Source organism: Pinus tabuliformis, chromosome 7 (assembly GCF_031772625.1).
Source record: "Pinus tabuliformis cultivar Carrire ecotype Pingquan chromosome 7, CPIR1, whole genome shotgun sequence".
NCBI lineage: Eukaryota > Viridiplantae > Streptophyta > Pinopsida > Pinales > Pinaceae > Pinus > Pinus tabuliformis.
In genome coordinates this window covers 272,052,007-272,073,948 of record NC_142293.1, presented here as the reverse complement: position 1 = coordinate 272,073,948, position 21,942 = coordinate 272,052,007, and the positions used below count along the sequence as shown (strand labels likewise).

General features: G+C 41.6%; 1 protein-coding gene across 1 annotated transcript; it reads left to right on the top strand.

Moving 5' to 3' along the window:
* The first annotated feature begins 7,810 nt into the window (after positions 1–7,810).
* On the top strand, positions 7,811–8,143 carry LOC149246929 (uncharacterized). The gene has a single exon (XM_089442886.1). It carries the CDS (start codon positions 7,811–7,813, stop codon positions 8,141–8,143), a length of 333 nt encoding a protein of 110 aa, XP_089299012.1.
* Positions 8,144–21,942: the final 13,799 nt, after the last annotated feature.

Sequence of the window (21,942 nt, the reverse complement as noted above, 5' to 3'; positions counted from 1 at the left end):
TTGAAGAGTGCTCCAAATGGATGTTATGCTTCTTCATTGCTGCTTCCAAGGCTTCCATCTTCTTAAAGCATTTGGATTCTAAGTGGCCATTTTGATTACAAAAGTTGCAATGTCTATCAGTCTTCTTCCCTTTGTTTTTATTTGTCTTATCATTTTGTTGAAATGATTTTTCATTTTGAGGCTGAAATTGCTTAGGACCCTTGTTTGGTTTAGGACCATTCTTTTTAGGATACAACTTCTTAGGATTCTTTGGATTTGGTTGCTGCTATGCGGCTAATGCTTTCTTAGAAGAGTTTCCAAGATTAAGAAGACCAAGGTGTAAGAGTTTTTCTTGTTCTCTTATTAAAGAATCACAAAAAGAATCAAATGAAGGGGACTTGTAGTCTTGTCCTTGAGAAATGAAGGCTTCTCTTGTAGAATGGAAGGTGGAAACAAACACAGAGTAGGCTGGTCCCAACTTAGTAAGAATGGAATAGATAAGGTTACTATCTTCTTTCTTAACCTTAACACCTTCCAAGAGAAGTCTAAGGGTCTTGAACTTGGACAAAAGATCTTCAATGCAAGAAAAATTATTGGGGTCCAATGTAAGCAACTCATTTTCAAGTTGATGGGCTCTAAGTTCATTTTTAATTCCAAAGACTTTAGTAATCTGTTTCATTGCTTCATCAGGAGCATCAAGTTCTGCAATATGGAATCTAAGATCTGGAGAAATAGATATCCCTATCAACCCACGTGCTTGATCTTGCCTATTTTCCCATTTAGCTGCCTTATCTTCATCTTTCGGTTTGGTTTCTTGGCCTGTGGATATTCTGTAGAGACCTTTACTTCTAAGTAAATCCACAATGTAGGACCACCATTGGAAGTAGTTGGTGCTGTCAAGAATAACTTGGCATGGAATTTCCATTTTAACAGAAACTGAAGTTATAGATGCTGAAACTAAGTGTTGCAATGGAAAGATCTCGAAAAATTAGGCTATTTCAAAAAAACAGTTCTGAAAACGGCTTCCGGATGAAGTTATGGCTTTTGAAGAAAATTTGATGAAGTCGCCGACGAAGTGCGGGAATGTGCGGAAATGAAAAAATCCACCCCCACAAAAAGGAGACTTGAACTCAAGACCTCTACTCTCATAAATTAGCTTTGAACCAAGTGAGCTATACAAAACAAAAAACACAAAACCCAACACGGACATACAAAAAAAATGAAACTTGCGGCTCGAAGTTAGCTTTAGCCGGAAACTAAATATTTTTCTCAATGTTTTTGATTTTCCAAAATCACACAAAGGCGCAACGGAAAAGAGCATACGCATGAGAAAAATCCTTCCTTTCTGTTTCTGATTTGCCCAGATCGTACAGAGTCACGGGGCAAAGAGCATACGCAGAAATGAAAGGTATAGATCCGGTAATAAAAAATGCTAAATAAATCGAAACCGAAATAAACAGAGAGAAAATAACTGTAAACTGCAAGTAAACACTGTATGCCTCCAGATCTTAAAAATGATGCAACTAGGGCTACCGGAAATCTTTTCGCATGAAACGAAAGGGGTTCCTCACTGCAACAGATGCTCCCAACACAAAAGAGCAGTCCTCTCAGCCTGAAAGCAGTCAGAAATAGTAGATCTAGGAAATGGTAGTCGGATGCAGTTCTACCAGCTTCAGATTTGGATCACCAACGGACGCGGCCCTCAAATAATTTTGATACCATGTAGGAATTTACAGGGTAAGTTCCTCAGACAGAACACCAAAGGACACCGCTCAAAAACAGATCACATATCAATACACCAGTACTTTTGACGTGGTTAAAACCCTCAAAGAGGGAAACAGTCCACGGCCTGAGCCAACGCGGCCACTTCAGGCAATTTATTAATAAAAGAATGAAAATTTACATAAGCTTCTCTCATGGACGGTTAACCTACAAATGCCCCTCCATGCTATTTAAATAGAGATCATGGACCAATCGGGTGTTAAGCCACGGATCAAGTGTCGGTAATACTGAGGAGAGAATGACCCGTCAGATCACTACATATCGTGACCGTTGGATTGTAAGTTACAAAATGTACATAGTAAAGAAACACACTTTACCTAACTCTATACTAGACCAAGTTATACTTAACTATTTCCTATGTATCGGAATATCCTAACATCATGAAGCAGCTGGGCTTACTGACCACAACACATCCACAACTATACACCATCGGGTGGCTTCACCAAGGACAGGATCTTTGCATGAGTCAGCAGTGTTTCCTTCCATACAACATCAAGCCCTTCACAGATGAGGTATTATGGGACATTGCTCCCCTTGATGTTTGTGATGTATTATTAGGACAACCATACTTGTGGAAGTGACATGCTGTGTATGAATCAAGGCCTTGTGTTGTTATTGTTACTTTGGGAAATAAGTTGTACAAGATATCAGAGGTAGCATCGCCTACCAGCATCTCTTTGTTTACTGCAAAACAATGCAGTAAGCTCATTTCCAAAATCGGGAATTTTTTTTTGTTGATGATACACCCTCAAGAAAAGAAGAAGACGATGGCCATGACCTCCAGACAGGGCCCCTTCGCATGACAACTACAGATGGACAAGGTCGTGAAGGAGTACGAGGACATCTTCACCTCCCCCACAAGGGTTCCTCTACACTGTCAGGTCAAGCACTCCAATGATCTAACCCCAGTTGCACTGCTGCCGAACGAACCAATCTATTGGTGCTCTGTTATGGAGAATGATGAAATCAAGAGGCAAATTCAGGATCAGTTGCAGAAAGGTCACATTCGTCCGAGTTCATCGCCCCGTGGGAGCCTGATTGTGTTGGTATAGAAGAAGGACGGGACTTGGAGACTCTGTATTGACTATCGAGTGCTAAACAAGATCACTATCTGTAATAGGTACCCGATCCCATGGATTGATGACGTCCTGGACCAACTGAAGGGGGAAAAATATTTCAGCAAGATCAATTTGAAGTCAAGATATCACCAGCTACCAATTGAACCCTCCGATGTGTGGAAGAATTCCTTCAAAGCCAAGGAGGGCCTTTTCGAATGGTTGGTTATGCCTTTCAGATTGACGAATTCTCCTGCAACCTTCATGAGGCTAATGGATGACATCTTGCGGCCATTCACTAACTCATTTGTAGTGGTATACCTGAATGACATCCTGATCTTCAGCCAGAGTTGGTAGTAGCACCTCCACCACATCCGATAGGTTCTCCAAACACTACAACAACACAAGTTATGTGCCAATTTGGAGAAATGCACTTTTGGCATGACCCAGGTTCAATATCTGGGATAGATTATTGATGAACAGGGGGTTCATGTGGATCTAGCCAAGATCCAAGTCATTCGAGATTGGCCATCTCCAACCACTCTGACAATGCTCCGCAACTTTCTAGGTCTTTCCAACTTCTACCGCAGGTTCGTGTTGGGATTTTCTCATATCACTTGGCCCTTGATTCAAGTCACCAAGGGAGGAGTGAAAGAAAAATTCTTTTGGTCTGAATCTCAACAGAAGGCATTCACAGAGTTGAAAGATCGCCTCTGCTCGGCACTAGTGCTCACATTACCAGACTTGCAACAACAATTTGCGGTCGAGACAGATGCCTCTGACTATGATATTGGGGCAGTCCTTACTCAACACGGGCATCCAGTGGAATATCACAGTGAGACACCTTCAGACACAGTCCAGAAATATCCTACTTATGACAAAGAGATGTATTCCATTGTGTAGGCCTGCTGACAATGGAAGCATTACATTTTGGGGAAGGAAATAGTCATACACACAGACCACCAACCCCTGCAGTTCATATAGACCCAAGGAAAATTGTAGAATGATTGCCATCAGAAGTGGTCCACATACGTGCAACAATTCCATTTGAATATCAAGTATAAGAAGGGCAACACCAATAATGTTACAGATTGCCTCAGTCGACCACCGATCATGGCATTAACCACCGTGCTCAACTCTTGTGGGCACAAGACTTCTGATTGGCTGCTTCTCTACAAAAGTAACCCAGAATTTGGCCACACATACCAGACACTCTTGGAGGGTCAGCATGTTCCATATTTTCACCTCTAGGATGCCCTGTTATGCCACTTAGGTCACCTTTCTGTTCCTTCAAGCGAGCGGGCCAAGATGATTATGGGAACACACTATAGTCAGGCTATTGGGCATTTCGAGGTCGAGAAAATGGTGGCAGTACTACAAAAGTATTTCTATTGGTCGAATCTTTGACAAGATGTCGGGAAGTACATCAGATCATGCACTGCCTGCGCCATTTCCAAACTGACCATCAAGAAGCAAGGCCTCTATACTCTGTTGCCTACCCCTAGTCGACCTTGGGAATCCATCTCCATGGATTACATGTCAGGCCTTCCTTCCACTAAGCATGGAAACAAATGTATTTTTGTGGTTGTTGATAGGTTCTTGAAGATGGCCATTATGGTGGCCTGCAAGAAGAATATCACAGCAAAAGCCACTGCTAAACTCTTCTTTGAATGAGTGTGGGTACACTTTGGGATCCGATAGTTTATCATCTCAGATCGGGAGAGCAGGTTCCTCAGTACATTTTGGTCCAGTCTCTGGTGGATTCTGGACACCAAACTCACTAAGTCCACAACCTTCCATCCTCAAATTGATGGCCAGACAGAGGTTGTCAACAGGATGATCGTACACATTCTACGCATGTACAACTCAAAGCATACACGCACATGGGACGAGAGCCTCGCCTATGTTCAACACGGCTATAATTGGGCTCTCCATAGCTCGACTCACCATGGCATTTTTTAGGTGGGCTTGGGATTCTAGCCACTATGCCCCATTGATGTGGCCATTCCATTTGCAGCTACTCATGCAGATTCGGCTCATGTCCAGTCCGAAACAGATAAAGCAAACAACTTCATTGAGCACATCCAACATATTCACCAGCTATTCCATGACATTCTGGAGAATCATATGCCAAGTACAAGCAGCGACATGATCAACATCGGGTACCACACAAGTTTCAGGTGGGCGACAAATTCTGGTTGCATTTGCAAAAGGAATGCCTTACCGGAGCCTATCGGAAACTCAGACCACTCCAATATGGTCCTTACACCATTACCAAGGCTATGGGAGACAATGCATTTGAGCTCAAAATTCCCCCATTCCTTGGCCTGCACTTAGTGTTCAAAGTGGACCACCTTCGGCTATACTTTCTACCATTACTAGACACATTCGACATTGCAGAATAACTCACAACCACAAATTTAAATCCAGATTGCATGGAACAATATGAAACTGATCAGATCATGGACACATAGATCAAGCACACTCGCCAGTAGAATATCCAACTGTATCGAGTTGTCAAAGCAAGACAACTCCTTCACCAGGGCAAGTGGCTCAGCAGGGACCAAGTTCAACATAAGTTTCCTCATCTCATGGAGGAACTCAACACAATGGGGACCATTACTTCCTAACGGGGGAGGAATGATCCAAGTGGATATTGGTGATCACCCGCCAATTCCACTTAGACCCCCACCATTGTTTCTTTCAACTTTTCAGTTTCCTTAATTGTAGCACAGTTTACTATTTTTAGCAGTTTTTCAGGTCATGAACTTCTGGAGCCGTTTTGAGGCCCTAAACGACGTTTTTTGGGAGAACTAGGAGCAAGATGTGCCCATGGACCCATGGTTCTCTTCCCAAAGTTTTATTCCTTAGACAGATCTTTCTAACGAGATATTGTACATGTCAAACGGAGATCGTATGCCAAAGTTACAACCCCAGAAAGTTGATGTACCAATTTACCCAAACGGGGCCCACAATTTGGCGTTTCATCTTCTAGGGTTAGGTTTTTGAATGTTTAGGGTTTTCCATGTTTCTCAACAATAAATAGGCCTTTGAGCCTCATTGTAACACAGTTCAGAGGCATGTAGCCACCAAATCTCTTCTCAGAGATAAGTTACCATCGCCCTAGTTGGTTTATTTCCATTTCTGTTTGTAAGCTTATTTCAATATTTTACATTAAAGAATTGAAGTATTATTTCCGCTGCATCTCTGTATTTATGGTTATCTCTGTAATTTGTTGCGTTCATGTTTAAATTCAGATCAAAAAGTGTTGTGAGACAAAGGATTCCCTGGCAATAGTACGTTGATTGAGGGCTCAGGGGTGGCTAGTTGTAGAAATATTTTGTGCAACTGAGCCTACAATTGGGTGGAGAGTTGTCCCTAAAACTTTGTTGTGGTTAGCGGAATTCAAATAACGTTCAACTTCAAAATTACAAGTAAGGAATATCATCTCTACAGGTAAGTTGTCTTTGCTCCTATTTCCCAAAATTCTATGCTAAGTAGTTGAATAGGGTTGTTTTGATTACTAATCATATGAATTGTTAGATTTAATGCTTGTTTAATTTCAGGGTTGTTACATCCCACTGAATAGGGTCTACCGCAGGCCCGAGAAAAACCACTCAATAGCAAAGGCATCCCCTTGAAGCCAAAACAACTATGATACCAAATGTAGGTTTTGAACCCCATATAGAAATTGCCTGCATACGAATTCTAAAAGAAGAAAATAAACAATGGCGAGAGCATAAAACATAAAATAGATATACACAGATATTTTTCCGTGGATCCCAAAACCGAGCCTACTAGATTGATTTTTCACTATATTCCTTTCAATGTTACAATACATATATATACATGCCAAAGCATCCCTAAACCCCAATCCATTAATCCTGGATTAGAACATAACCACAGTTCCCTTGATCGGATCGACAAAATACCATGGACAGAAAACCATCATGACCAAAACCATGTGCAAAACCATGGACAAAACCATAGGTAGGTCCAACCACCTAATATAGGGTCCAATTTCTTTTTCCCAAGTCGCTGCCCCAGACCCGGTGCAAGGGGGCTACTGCCCCCCTACTACACTCAATGCAATGTACAAGGGGAGCTATCACCCCCCTTGTGACCCCCCACCCCCCCCCCCCCCCCCCACCCGCATGTGCGGTAATAGTGGAAAGAATATAACATACACCCAAGATCATGAGGTTTGAAATTCAAATTCACTATAAAGGCCATGTCTTGCACCACATTTTACACTTTTTTGTCTCAAGAATTCAGTTTGAGAATTTACAACTAAGTGTGAGAAAAGTGAGTTATTTTATGCCTTAGAGAATATTTGAGGAAATTCCTAAAGCATTTGCAAAGAAAGGGCTAGCAGGAGTCATGGAAGCCTAGGGTGGTCAAACCGGAGTAGCGAATGTACCCATGTCCCCAAGTCATGCGAGGTCACCGTGGAAACAAGTAGTTACATGAGAACATCCCAAGAAAAGACTTGAAATGAGGCCAGCTGAAGGGGTACAGCTTAGAACTTCCCCAAGGAAGAAGATAACAAAAGAGTAGCAGACGAAGCTCACGCAGGATAAGAAACCCAAGGAGAAGGAGAAGAAGTGGGTGATGTATGTCAAAGAATAGGGAAGCCATATAGGAGAGGTGAGATGCCACTACTACCACATGTAACTTTGCAGGCTTTTGACAAATGGGTTATTGACTTTGTTGGACCTATCAATCCATCAGGGAAAATCACTAGTGTGAGGTATATAATCACTACAACTAATTATTTGACAAGATGGGATGAAGCACAACCAGTGAAGGATTTTAATGCATAGACTCCTGTGAAGTTAATATTTAAATATATATTGTCCAGATTTGGCTTCCAAAGGATTTTGATGAGTGACCAAGGGACAAACTTCTTGAATAAGACCATTGAAGCATTGACTGAGGAATTTCAGGTTTACCATCATAAGAGCACTCCTTATCATCCTCAGGTAAATGGAACAATGGAAGCTTTCAATAAGATTCTAGAGAATGCATTGACCAAGGTACGCAATGTGAAAAGAGATGACTGGGATTTGAGGATTACGATGGTTTTATTGGCATGGATGACAAAATGCAAGAAATTGACAAGGAAGACACCTTTTAGGTTGGTATACAAGCAAGAGGAAATTATTCCTGTGGAGTACATTGTGCCAAGTTTGAAGATTGCAATTTTCCCCAATATGGCAAACCCTGACATTATGAAGGAAAGGATGTTTCAGTTACTGGTTCTAAAAGAAGATAGGTTCATAACAAGGTTTCATCTACAAGTGAAAAAACAAAGGGAGAAGGCATGAAATGACAGGCACATCAGGAAGAATACATTCAGGGAAGGAGATCTTGTAGTATTATATGACAACAAATTCATGAAGTTCTGAGGAAAATTTAAAACACATTGGTTACAACCATATATCATCAAGGAAATCTCTAATGGTGGTGCAATTTAGCTTGCGAAATTAAATGGTCAGTTGATTATAGGACTAGTGAATGGTATCATATTGAAAGTATACATGGGCGATTATGTCCCTAGAAATTCACACTAAAAAATGAAGGGAGGAAACTCTTAGTGTCACCTCCAGTTGAAAGTGGGCACAATACTATAAACTACTTTGCAGAAAGGGACTTCACCAGAGGAAGATTATTGCGTGACACTCAAGAGTATGAAGAAGTCTGAAGGAACTATGACGAAGAAAGGATGACTGTGCCACAAGGGAAGGTTCATCGAAGTTGGCCAGAAATATGACCATTGTGTTATAGACATATTTAGGCACTACAACCCCAATCAAATATGTCCATAAACCAAGGGCTTCTAAACCCCTAAAAGTGTTGTTTCATACCCTAAAGGAACAAGGTCAGTTGATCACACCATCTCCCAGAAGTTCTCCATGAAAAACTACTCAGAACTGGTCAAAACGGGACCCTACAGACTGCTCCATGCATAGGGTACGATGCATCTCACCTATTACACACGGGGGGTGCGATGCATACTGGAAATCCCTTCTGTAGGGTGTGATGAGCGAGACCAGACAAATGGCAGAAGCAGTGTGCTAGGTGGAAACCCAGAGAATCTTCTAGAAACTACTCATATGACACTTGCCTCTCTGAATTCGCCCGGGGATGAGTAAGAGATCTGAAATCTCCAAGTGGAACCAAGAACTATCAGTGAAATGACACTAATCAAAATCCCAGAAGATGAATCACTCTCCTATAAACATCTATATATGGATCCCTCATCCAAGAGATCCAAGAGGCTGGAATTTTGTAATTTGCAAGAAAGTGTTGTTGGTTTCTCTTTGAAGACATTGTTGGATGATCTTGCTTTGTATGAGGTGAAGAGGGCTTTCATGCTGGTAGGATGATGCTGAATCAGACAACCTGGTTGTAATCCTCTCTTCTAATACTTCTATCAATAAAGCTATTTTAGTTTTCCTCCATATGCTTGTATATCTCTGAATCTTGTTTGTTTATGCATTTATATGGTTAATGTACATCTGATCCTACATTATTTATGGTTATAGATCTCTATGCTTTGATGGTATTTTGCTACCTTGACTCTACAGGTGTTCTTTGGAGCGGGACAAGTGAGAAAGGAGTGGCGAAAGCTCTATCAAAGGAGAAGAGGAAACAAGCAAGGAGACTAGCGAAAGACTGAGGTTGGTGCTCTTTGCTTCTCTGTCATCTATCTCTCATAAAGGAAAACACAAGTAACTTTAATCTGTTTGTTTCTAAGATAGCTACCCATCTTAGTGAGACTAGCAGCTCTGAATGGACACTAGTTTTCCTGATAACAAAATGGCGACTCCGTTGGGGAGCGAATAGTTTGTTTGTTTCGTTACTGTTGTTTGCTTTATAAACCACAGACGAATCCTAAAGTTAAGCCAGCTAACCTTCGAACTGCTTTTTCTATGCAACTACAAAGTAAATCAACGCTGCTTCAGTCAATCTCCAAGTTGGTTTATGAATTGAACATCTAGCTTGTAAACATCCTAAGTTCCCTGGTGGTAGCTCAAATAACCTCATTAGATCAGCCCCTATACTTTGTGTTTACTGACTATCATTAGCTAAGCTTAAACCCCTGAACTTAGTTGCAAATTGTGAGTGAAAACCAAGCACAGTCTTATCCTTGGACCATCGCACTGTCTCTTCTTGGCAACCTGGATGCATCGCACCTCTCGTCTGTTGCAGGTGAGATGCATCCCTGTTTCTCTTTGTTACAAGTGCGATGATTGACTAAGACTGTTCTGCCTCCAGATTTTGGTTTTTTCTTCATTGTCTTCAGCTTTATTCAGTAGTTTTGTTATCTGTGATCAGTATATCTTTGTTGAAACCATCTTCCTTTGTATTATTCAGCCTCCATAAGAAGGAATTGTGAATGTTTTTTTTATGTATTTTTCATCATTTACAGTTCAACTTTGAAAATAGTAGCTTAATCGAACTGTCGTCTTTTGATTTGAAAGTGTCGCAAGTGTCGTTTTCAGTCTAGAACAAGAGTGTCACAAAGCATTCCTCTTTTAGATAGTCAATTACACTTTTTCCATTGCACTTGATTTGAATCATTAGCATTTCAAGTGTCAAAAGCAGTTTAAATTCAAAATCACAAAGTGTCATCTCGACCTTACTTTTGTTTTTTGAAAAGAAAATTGTTAGTACTGTCGCTTTGAAAGAGAATAGTTCAGATCTATACTTTTTTTTTCTTTTTTTCATTTTCACATTAAGGAAACTAAAAAAATAATACATGCATGTGCATTTGCATTAAGACTGCATGCTAAAGTTGATTTAGGAAAGGTGCATCTAGTGTGTGCTCTTTGCTCTATGTTGAAAGAATTTCATTTCTCTTTCCTTAGTAGCTAGGATTTTCATTGAAAAAAGAAAGTAAACGACTGTTTATCATCTTATATTGCACATTTAAGAATTGTATATCTACATCACACGGTGAACCTTAAAGGTAAACTTCTTAAGAAAGATCAACTGTAAAATAAATTTCAATGAACATAAAAACGCTTTGGAACCTAACGCACAACATTTAGAAGTCTAGGCTAGAGATGTATTCTGGCGTCGTAAAGCCTGGTAACTATCGCTTTCATCATAGGTTGGGTGATTCCTCCTCTTTGAGACAACAAGTGCCAGTATGGAATCGTGCTGTCACGTACCGTCAAGTATATATTGGGAGACCACAATAGGCTACATCCTTTATCCTTATGAAGCCGTGTCTGCAACCCTATCGATTGAAATGCACTGAACACAACATTCGGGAATATTGACTGCCGTAGTGTAAAAAGTATTCTGTAGTTTTGCGATTGGTTTGGTAATCCCTCTGTCTAGATTTCTAGAGTAGTCACTTTTGTTCCTTTTTAGACTCCTTAAAAGAAAAGGTCCATCTGAGCACTTGTCACTTCAAGCTCATTAAAAATCGAAGGCGACTAGAGTCATCTTTAGCTTTTTCTCAACTCTTAAAAATTGAAAAAGAAAGTTGTGTCAAAGCATCATAAAATTCATTTAATTCAAAATAACATTTTCCCCTTTTTTATTTTGAGTTGATCAAGTAATCCGTAATCGTGGAAGAAAGTCAATCAAAACGCCGTCGTTCGTGGAGACTAACGATTCAACCGTCTTTGACTCCAAAAATGAAACCATTCCGGGCTAAGCAATCTCGTTTAACTGGGTCGAAGTCTCCTGGTTTGTTTGAAACTTGTGTTTCAACATCCTCAGAAACTCCAGTTGCTCCAACTATTTCTGGTATCCCTGCCTCTGCAAAAGAAGTTCCACAGTTACAAGAGGATACTAGAACTAATCCTACTCTAATGGTAAACACATCTATTCCCGAACTAGTTCCATCTAGGACTGATTCAGAAGGTGTTAACCCTCCAACATCTGTCGCTACAGAGTGTGTACCTTCTTCAGCACCAAAAATATTTTACGGACCTGATGGTCTGCCTCTTCCACTTGGACTGATTGCAATAGAAGAGACTGTGGAGGATATTCCATCCAGTACCCCACTGCATTTTGGAACTAGGATCCACCTATATCCTTCTAATACAGAAGATAGTCAACCTTCATCGGTTCCTATAGAATCGCTAGGAAGTCTTTTGGATAGACTCAATATGTCTGAACAACCATCGACATCTAGGACTATGTCATCTGATATAGCAGTAGTAGAACTTCCTACCACTACTCCGACAATGTTCGCTGGTGCACCATCTATCCCAACTAACTCTCAACCGCTAGAAGGAGTCCACCCAAGGACTGTTTCGACAATATGGTCTGTTACCATTTGTTCGTCCAGAATAATATCTGGAATTTCTTATGTTGAGTTTTAGCAAATTGATCCTCCATAATAGTATCATTTTGGGCATTCTAGTCTACAAGGACCAATTTTTCCTTTTAACACTAGATTGCCGCCATATGGGGGGTAGTATACCTTTTCGTTGTTCCCTCCAGGAGAACAACCATATGAGAGTTCACAACAAAATTCGGGTCAAGCTGGAATTGCATCCAATGGTTAGGTGCCAACACTGCCTCAACAGCCAAAAGTTGTATATTCAATGCAACCAAATCTACCTGTGTCGAATATTCCCACTACACCAGCTATTGTAAGGGTGTCGCAAGTACAAGCGCTGCCTATTCTATGTCATCCTCAAGTCTCTCGGGTCGTAATACAATAGTCTCTTGTCTCAACGACGTAACCACAATTGTCGATTAGTGGCTCGTTAACTGAAGCAACTCAGGCTCAAACAGGTACTATCACCCCTCATCTTGGTCAAACATCCAGTATTGGACAACAGTAAATGGCTTCACAAGCTTGGCTAGTGCAATATCAACAACCAAAATTCCAGCCAGCTTACCGAGGACCTAAGAAACAAAGCTTTGTGGGTAATGGGCAACCGTATATTCAAAACGACCACCATCAATCATATCATAATGGTTATGCCCATCAACCTTATCAAAGTTATCAGCATCAAATACATTATGTTGGTATGCAAAGACCCACTGCTCAGGCAATCCCATCTTATCCTAGGTATGCTTCGCCAAACCTGAATCAACAGTTGCCTTTCATCACAACGTTGGAATTACCAGATCTAAATCGGCTAACAAATGATCCAATTGCTTACGCCCCTTGGTGGCCGACGATTCCTCACAAACTTGTGCCAGATATTCCTAAATTCAATGGAAATCTAAGTGAAGATCCGTCGAATCATGTGATGACCTTTAATCTGTGGTGTTCATCCAACACTCTCAATGATGATTCGATTAGGCTTCGCCTCTTTCAGCGAATGTTAACTGGTACAGTAGCAAATTGGTACATCGAATTGCCTAGAGCTTCATTCGATAACTTCAACGCCCTTGCCACAATGTTTTTAACCCATTTTTAGTTACCCATAAGGTACGAAACAGGAACAGAGCTTCTTACCAATTTTAATCAGACGACAACCACTCACATATCTGATCATATTCATGAGTGGCGACATTGTTGTTGAATGGTAAAAACATATGTTCCAGATCAGCTGCTAGCTGGATGGTTTATTAAGTCATTATTACCTTCTATTATAGAAGATGTGGAAAAAGGGGGGGCTGTCACTGAAGAGCAAGTCATTGCTCATGCGCAATATCTAGACTTGATCTATACTCAGTCTGGCACGCTTTATGACAAAATCCCTGATGCTCCTAGACCAGAGTTTTCTGTTCCTCCTCCTCCTAAATCAAGCAAAGATTCTCATGCCGACGATAGCGTGATAAGCACAACCAGCGTGAAAACTGCAAATGCTACATCTAAGAAAGCCGGTATGGTTTCTGGTCAAAATGCAAATGACGAACTTCTTGCCTCGGAAGTTAATGCCATGTCGACCGACAAATTCAGAGAACCGAAGCAACCAGAGGGCAAGAAAAAGGGGAAAAGTAAAAAGAAGAAACAAGATGATTTGTCTCCTAAAAAATCTTCTGCAAACCCTTCTGGGAAAAAGAAACCTAATCAGCCATGTCTCATATGTGATGAGGACCATTGGACGAGAGATTGTCCATATAAAGCTGAAGTTAAGAAAATCTTTAAGAGTTCAAGAACTTCAGTGGTATTGACTGACCCGTTTCCAAACCCAGAAACCAATCTGGTTGCTAGCGACAATGCTTCCCCATCCCAAGTGCTTATGTTGTCCATTTCGAAATAGAAAATGATGCTTTGATATCGACAAGGAATAAATATTACAGGAATCCACAGTTGTCAAACAACAAGGCTGCAGATCAACCTAGTAGTTCGACAACAACTTCAACCGAAGTTGTGCCAGCCATCATTCCTGAGCTAACAATAAAGCCGCCAAAGGGAGTAGTACACAAATTGAAATTTAATCCTCGTGCCCGAGCAACACAGAATTATAATATAGTAGAGGATCTGGCCCAATCGTCGTCCGCTATGTCGACACTTGAAGTACTTCAAAATTGCCCCTCCCAAAAGCAGGCTCTATTATCAACAATAGGTGGGATTGACCCAACGGATTCCAATCTCGTGGTCTTTAATCATAAAGGATTTGAACCTCAGTTACCAGCTCAACTCGCTTTCCTCATCCAAGTGAAAGCCCTCAACAAAATTGTTTATCAAACAATTATTGATGAGGGGGAATCTACCTACATTATGTCAATGAGTTTCTGGAAAACTTTAGGATCACCACCCTTTTCAAGATTATCAACGACATTAAAAGCATTCAATGGATGAACATACACCCCGTACGGGATTTTAAGTAACTTACAAGTTGAACTAGGGGGGAAAATAGTAGAAATTGATGTCGAAGTTATCAATGGAAACCTCGATTACAATATCTTACTGGGAAGGCCTTGGATTTATGCCATGGCTGCTGTTATATCAACTTACTTTAGAAAGATTGCATTTCCTTTCCAAGGAAGAATTACAATCATTGATCAACAAACCTTTCTCCCCAACAGTTCACAAGTTACAGGAAGCATTCCAATGATCCATGGAAGCTCTCATTCACTTCAAAATGTCGGAGTAGGCCTACTGAAAGACCCTACCTTGATGTGTACTTTTTCCCTACCGCCTTCGAATAATCTGGTGGAAGTGGCAACAATAGGAACCTGCAACATGATATCTTCCATTCAGAAGATTTCCGAACATTTTATTAACATGGATCATCAACAATTTTTGCCTTCAAGCCCAATAGAGATTTTGTAGCAACCAATTTTCTCAACCTAGGCGACAAACCCATATGAATGCTCATCAAGTGTTTGGGTAGATGGGTCAAAGGAATATGGCGCCTCTTCAGATCCTTGGTCACATGTACATTCTACAGATGAGGGAATTATTCAGTCGATGATGATAGGAGAGGCACCATGGGAAGATTACCACCATCGTTCCCATCTTCTGGATTACAACAAAGATTATTCCAATGACCTTGATCATCCTTTAGTTTTTTATTTTCTATCAAATACTGTAAATACAATGGATTCCGAGTGAAATCTGTCCAATATTGAAGAAACTATCACCATCAATATCTCGATCAAACTTAATGTTGTATAGAATATTCATGTCGGAAAATATTGTTCTTCTTCATAACTGGAAATACATTGCGCTCTCTTTCACGAATTCAGAGATGTCTGTGCATGGTCATACGAAGAAATGCCAGGAATTGACTCAAGTATCGTTGAACACGAAATAAAGATGTATCCAGATGTCAAACTAGTATGACAACGGCTTCACCAAGTGCACCCGAAGAAAGCCGCTGCCATTAAAGCAGAAGTTGAAAATTTTTTACATGATGGTTTTATTTACCCGGTTCCTCTAACTGATTGGGTATTGAATATTGTTCCTGTAATGAAAAAGCAAGGAACGATTAGAGTGTGTGTTGGTTACATGGATGTAAATCAAGATTGTCCAAAGGACAACTACCCTACACCCTTCATCGACCAGATAATTGATGAATGCGCCGGATGCGAAATCTTTTCATTTATGGATGGATTTTCTGGGTATAATCAAATAAATATCCGCCCACGGGACCAGTCAAAGAATGCATTTATATGTCTGCGGGGCACGTTCACGTACCACAAATCACCTTTCAGTTTAAATAACGCAGTGGAAACCTTTCAGAGGGCTATGAATTATGCCTTCCATGACATCAAGAACATCGTTCAACCATATCTCGACGATCTTCCAGCTCATTCGCGAAAATGGACTAATCATCCACAACATTTGAGAGCTATATTTCTACGTTTTCGACACTACAAGATATGACTCAATCCACACAAGTGTGTGTTTTGTGTCGGTTCTGGTCGTTTACTTGGCTTCGTGGTGTCTAAGGACAGAATTCGACTCGACCCATGTAAGGTTCAGGCAATCATCGATATGCCTCCACCTTCAAATTTGCTTCAGATTCAGAAACTCTTAAGGGAAAGCGAACTTTCTGAGGAGGTTCATTCCAAATTACGCCAAACTTGCTAAAGGTTATACAAATATTTTGAAAAAATAAGTACCCTTCAACTGGGATTAGGTTGCGCAAGCTTCCTTTGATTCTCTAAAAGAATCTCTGATAAAAGCATCATTAATGTACGCTCCTGATTATCAAAAAGACTTTAACATGTATCTAGTTGCAGCAGACACAACCATCACAATGGTTTTAGTTCAAGAAGAAAATGGAATTGAACATCCTATATATTATTTAAGCCGAAACTTAAATGATACAGAAAGAAAATACTCCTATGTTGAAAAGCTGGCTCTTGCAGTTGTTCAAGCAGTACAGAGATTTCGACACTATATTCTCTTTCGCAAAACTACCATTTTATTAGATTACAACCCAATGACTTACATTTTGTCGCGTTAGTTACTTGGGGGAAAATATTCAAAATGGATAGCTATTTTGCAATAGTTTGATCTGGAATTCGTAAAGTCCAAATCAAAGAAATCTCTAGTTTTCCTGGAGTTATTATGCGATTTCCCATCATCGTCTAACGATTCAACATCCAAAGAAACAATCATGGATGAATCTTTGTTTCTCATATCGTCATGCAATCCATGGTACGGAGACATAATCATCTATCTCCAGACCCAAACACACAGGCCTAATACCTCCCACTTTGAACAACGATGTACTCGATACCAAGCAAAATACTACATGATCTTCGGTGATATGCTTACCGTCGTGGTATCGATACAGTTCTGCGAAGGTGCCTCACCCATGAGGAGGTTGAAAAAGTCCTTAATGATTGTCATTCAGGCGCGTATGGGGGGCATCAATCTGGTTACGCTACGGCGCAACGGATTTTATGAGAAGGCTACTTTTGGCCAACAATGTTAAAAGATTGCATAACCGCAGTCAGAAGTTGCCATGCTTGTCAAATCTTCGACTTCAAAACTAGAATACCACACGCACCTTTGCAACCAGTAGTTTTTGTTGGGCCATTCGCCAAATGGGGCATAGATTACATGACATGTAACCCCACGTCAGCCGAGGAGCATGGGTATATCATAGTCGCAGTCGACTATTTTACAAAATGGGCCGAGGCGATGCCCACATTAAACAACAACGTGAAACAGCTGCTCTTTTCTTTTTCAATCATGTAGTCTCTAGGTTCGGTGTTCCACAGGCTATAGTCACAGATCATGGATTGTATTTTCGTAATCACATGATGGTCGAATTGGTTTCCAAACTAGGATTGTCCCATGACAGTTCTACTATGTATTATCCGCAAGCTAAAGGACGAGTTGAGGCCATCAATAAGTTCCTAAAGCGCATGGTGCAAAGGATGATTGGAGTCCACAAACGGAGTTGGCACTGTAAAAATTTCTGTTTTCCCACCCCGGTTTTCAGTTTCTCCTTATTTCTCCCATGTAGTTAAATTCCCATTCCCATAACCATACATTTAACAGACTGAAAAAAATAAATATTGCTGAAAACACAAATTCTGGAAATTTTTCAGAATGCTGGAAATTGCAGAATTAAAAATCAGCAATCAAAAACAGCCATTAAAACACATTAAAACACTGATATTTTTGGTCAACTTGATCCTGGAAAAACCCCCTACAACTCTTGGGGAAAACCAGTTTGAGAGCTCTTCTTTATTTCTGAAAATTGCCTTTTTACAGTGAGAATTATTCAGCAAAAAATCAGCAAGCAAATTTACAACTTATCTCCTTTCCTGTGCCTCACAGCAATCTGGAAATTATAGCAAACATGACAGCAATAAATGTTGTACGGCCTCCGTTTTGTGTGCAGAAAAATCAGCAAACTGCTCCTCGATTTTGGTGCAAAAATCTGCCTTTCAATATGTGCTGAATCAGCTGTGCAAATCTGCTCAACTGCTGCCTTGGAATGTGTGCCAAGCTGTTGTCTCCTTCTCCTCCCTGCTCAGAAATCTCTCTTGCTCTCTTGCTCTCCTTCTCCCAATCTACTCATGAAAGAATGAATGACCTTTTCCTCCTTTAATATAACTCCAAGTGACTTTTGGGTGATCCAAGTGACTTTTGGGTGATCTCTAAATCCAATGGCTGAAATAGATTTATATCAATGGCTGAGATTAAATGCTCATTTAAATCTCACTTTCTATTTTTTAATTCACCCCACTTTAATAAAGACCCACTTAGTCATTTATTTCCAAAGTCACTTTTCCTTTCTAATTTTTCATTTACTTTAAAATTAGACTTAGTAACTTTATCACTTAAAGTCACTTTTAAATTAGATTTAACTTTATAAAATTATAAAGTCACTTTAGGAGAAAAATTAAATTCTTTTGGACACTTTTCCCTAGGCCAAAGATCAAAGCCTAAGGGAACCACCTGTGCTCCGGTACCAAATTTCAACACTCCCTCTTACCGAGGAAGGTGTTCCTCACCACACCCATCTTATCTCTGAAGTAGACATGCTTGCCCCGTGGTAAGGCTTTGGTAAGGATATCTGCAACCTGCTCATTAGTGGAAATATACTCAAGCTTCACAACTCCCTTCTGAACATAGTCTCTGATGAAATGATATCTGATCCCGATATGCTTTGACCTGTCATGAAATACTGGATTCTCCATGAGTTTAATGCAACTCTGATTATCACAGTAAATCACTGAAGGTCTCAACGGCTGACCAAATAAGCCAATCAACATCTTGCGAAGCTAGATAGCCTCACAACTAGCTAGACTGGCTGCCATATACTCTACTTCCGCTGAACTCAGTGCTACTGACTGCTGCTTCCGGCTGAACCATGACACTACTGCTGAACCCAACCCAAAACAGCACCCTGAAGTGCTCTTCCTATCAGAAGCACAACCTGCCCAATCAGAATCAGTGTACCCTGCCAATCTCACTCCATCTCCCTGCCTGTAGTCCAGACCATAATCCACTGTCCCCTGCAAGTACCGCAAAATGTGTTTTGCAGCCACCCAGTGAACCTTCCTAGGCTCACACATAAACTGACTCATCGTGTTGACTGCAAAACAGATATCTGGTCTAGTGTTGACCAAATACATCAAGGAACCAATCAGCTGCCTGTACAATGTGGGATCCACCAACTCGGAATCCGAAGCATGAAGCTTCTTCCAGTTGGTGATCATCGGTGTCGACATGGGTCTACAATCCTCCATGTGGAATCTGCTAAGGATGTCCACAATATACTTCCCCTGCCCCAGGAATAAATGCCCCTCCTCCTACCACACCTCCAAACCCAAAAAGTAATGCATCAGGCTGATGTCCTTCATTTCAAACTCCGCCGCAAGATCTCTCTTGCAGTGCTCTATGAGTCTCTCTGCACCTGTAATGATCAAGTCATCCACATACAGCACTAGAATGAGAGGCTCCTCACCAATCACAATAAAGTAAACGTTCGGATTTGCCTCACTCTTTGTGAAACCCATCCCCTACAAGTATGCATCTATCCTGGAATACCAAGCTCTGGGAGCTTGCTTCAGGCCATAAAGGGCCTTCTTCAATCTGCACACATGGGACTCCTTCCCATGCACCTCAAAGCCCTGTGGCTGCTCAATGTATACCTCCTCCTGTATGAAGCCATTGAGAAATGCGGTCTTCACATCCATTTGGTGGATCTTCCAACCCATCTCTGCTGCTACCGATATAATGGAGCGGATTGAAGTATATCGAGCCACGGGAGCGAAGGTGTCCTCATAATCAACTCCCTCTACCTGGGAGAACCCTCTAGCCACAAACCTCGTTTTGAATTTCTCAATGCTGCCATCTGCAGCATGCTTTACCTTGTAAAGCCATCTGGAAGTAACCACGGATTTGCCCTCAGGCCTCAGCACCACCTCCCAAACATCATTCTTCATGATAGAAGAATACTCCTCTTGAATGGCCTCTCTCCAGACCTGCTGGCTAGCTGCCTCCTCATAGCTAGAAGGCTCAGAGTCAAGGATGCTGGTAACCATCACCATATAGCTACAAAACCTCTCAGGTGGTCTACTATCTCTGACCGGCCTCTTCGGCTCAGCAACAGATGTGGCATCTCTCAAGGTGTCCTGAAGCCACTTGGGCTTCCTCTTCCCTGAGCATGCTTCTCCCATAGGAGAATGAAACTCCTCCTCCTCATCATCATCAGTAGCCTGAACTCCTGACTGTCTGTCTGCTGTCCTCCTGCCTGCACCTGAACCTGTAGAAGCTGAGGTACCGTGTGAACTGTCCATCAGTGGACTCCCTAGTGAACTGCTCTGTGAACTGCTCTGGATGCTGCCTGGAGCACCACCCCTCTGGCTCGGCGAGCCACTGCTCACTGATGGACCTGACATCCTCATAGATGTACCTCCGGATCCTCCTGATCCCTGCCCACTGGATCCCTGCGACTGACTCAACTGCTGCTGAGGGTCTGGCTGATCCAAATACTCTAACTCCCGTGACCTCCTAAAGGCCCTGTCCTCCTCGAACTTCACATCCCGTCTGACAACAACTCTCCTCTGTGCAGGAATGTAAATCCGAAAGGCCTTTGAGGTCTCACTGTAGCCCACAAAGATACCCTTCTCTGCGGTGGGCTCTAGTTTGGTCCTCTTCTCTTTGGGTATATAGGAGTATGTAATGCATCCAAAGATATGAAGATGACCAAGATCAGGCTTCTTCCCAGAGAAAGCCTCCTTCGGAGTCATGTGCCCCAAGGCACGATGCAGACTCCTGTTCTGCAAGTAAACAGCTGTGTTGCAGGCCTCTGCCCACAAGAACAATGGTAACCCCTCATCATGTAACATGGCTTTGGCAGCCCCTATGATGGATCTGTTCTTCCTCTCCGCAACCCCGTTCTTCTGGGGGTTGTAAGGAACAGTGAACTCCCTCCTAATGCCTGCCTCTGCACAATAGTCAACAAACTCTCCAAGGGTGTACTCTCCTCCATTGTCCGACCTCAAGGACTTGATCTTTCGACCTGTCTAAGTCTCCACAAGAGCTATGAACTCCTGAAACCGCTTAAAGACCTCACTCTTGGTCTTCAAAAAATAAATCTAGGTCCTCCTGGAGTGTTCATCAATGAATAACACATAGTACTCATATCCACTCAAGGAAACATGAGACATCCGACCGCTCACATCGGAATGAATCAAATCAAGTATCCCAGTCGCTCTGCTGTCACTGCTAGGAAAAGGGGATTTGGCAAACTTGCCCATCGCACAACCTCTGCAAGTATCAAAGTGATCAGTACTGAAATCTGGCACACCTGTAGTGATCTCCCGCAATGTCCTCAAGGCTCCATGATACATATGTCCCATCCTGCGGTGCCAAATCTCACATAGCTGAGAACTGCTAGCTCTGCTGTCGGTACTACTGCTCAATGCCAAAAGGGGTTGAAATGCAAACTTGTACACTTTTGCATGGCGTACACCTATCACTCTAGCTGAATCAGCTGGAGTGCCCCTGGGATACATCAACACCTGTCCTCCCCTGAACAGTACCTCATATCCTCTGTCCTCCAAAGCTGATATGGATATGAGGTTCTTCCTCATCCCTGGCACATAAAGAACCTCTGACACCTTCAAGGGAGGTTTGGACTCCCTCTGAAATGTCACTGTCCCCACCCCGACTGCTCTAACAAATCTGTCATCACCTAGTACTACCTCAATATCAGTGCCACTCTCTGAAAGCTCTGAGAAATACTCACGGACTCCTGTCATATGACGTGAAGCC

Bases quoted from the DNA above. Each gene is read 5' to 3' on its own strand.
- LOC149246929 (XM_089442886.1), top strand. From the start codon at position 7,811: ATGGAAGCTTTCAATAAGATTCTAGAGAATGCATTGACCAAGGTACGC.